This window comes from Penaeus monodon, chromosome 29 (genome assembly GCF_015228065.2).
Source record: "Penaeus monodon isolate SGIC_2016 chromosome 29, NSTDA_Pmon_1, whole genome shotgun sequence".
NCBI lineage: Eukaryota > Metazoa > Arthropoda > Malacostraca > Decapoda > Penaeidae > Penaeus > Penaeus monodon.
In genome coordinates, this window is record NC_051414.1 from 1,976,560 (window position 1) to 1,976,925 (window position 366).

The 366-nt window shown below is 38.8% G+C and overlaps 1 protein-coding gene across 1 annotated transcript in view; it reads left to right on the forward strand.

Moving 5' to 3' along the window:
- LOC119591895 (COP9 signalosome complex subunit 1-like) overlaps nt 1-366 on the forward strand; it is a gene marked incomplete in the record, with an annotated part of 20,891 nt that overhangs the window by 8,841 nt on the left and 11,684 nt on the right. Inside the window, 1 exon segment of the mRNA XM_037940644.1 lies at nt 81-262. Within this exon segment, the coding sequence (XP_037796572.1) occupies nt 81-262 (182 nt within the window).

Here is a 366-nt window from a genome sequence, read left to right on the forward strand (position 1 = left end):
TTTTTTACACATTTGTCTTTTTGATGATAAGGATATTATTATATGAAATTTGCTACTAACATTCTCATGTTATCCTACAGGACCTTGAGACATATGCCAATAGCTACACGGGTTTAGCGAAACTGCAACGTCTCATCTTTATAGCTGACCGATGTCCTCAACTTCGCGTAGAAGCCCTGCGTATGGCCATACATTATGTACAGACTACATACAATGTCAACCTATACACACAACTTCACCGGAAGTTGCAGGAGGCAGTTAGGTATGTTGGCTTCTGGTATGATTTTATATTACAAATATTCAAGTAAAAAAGATAGGGTTTCTGTATCGGGGCCAACTTTAAATTCAAGAGCCTGTACGTGAGCG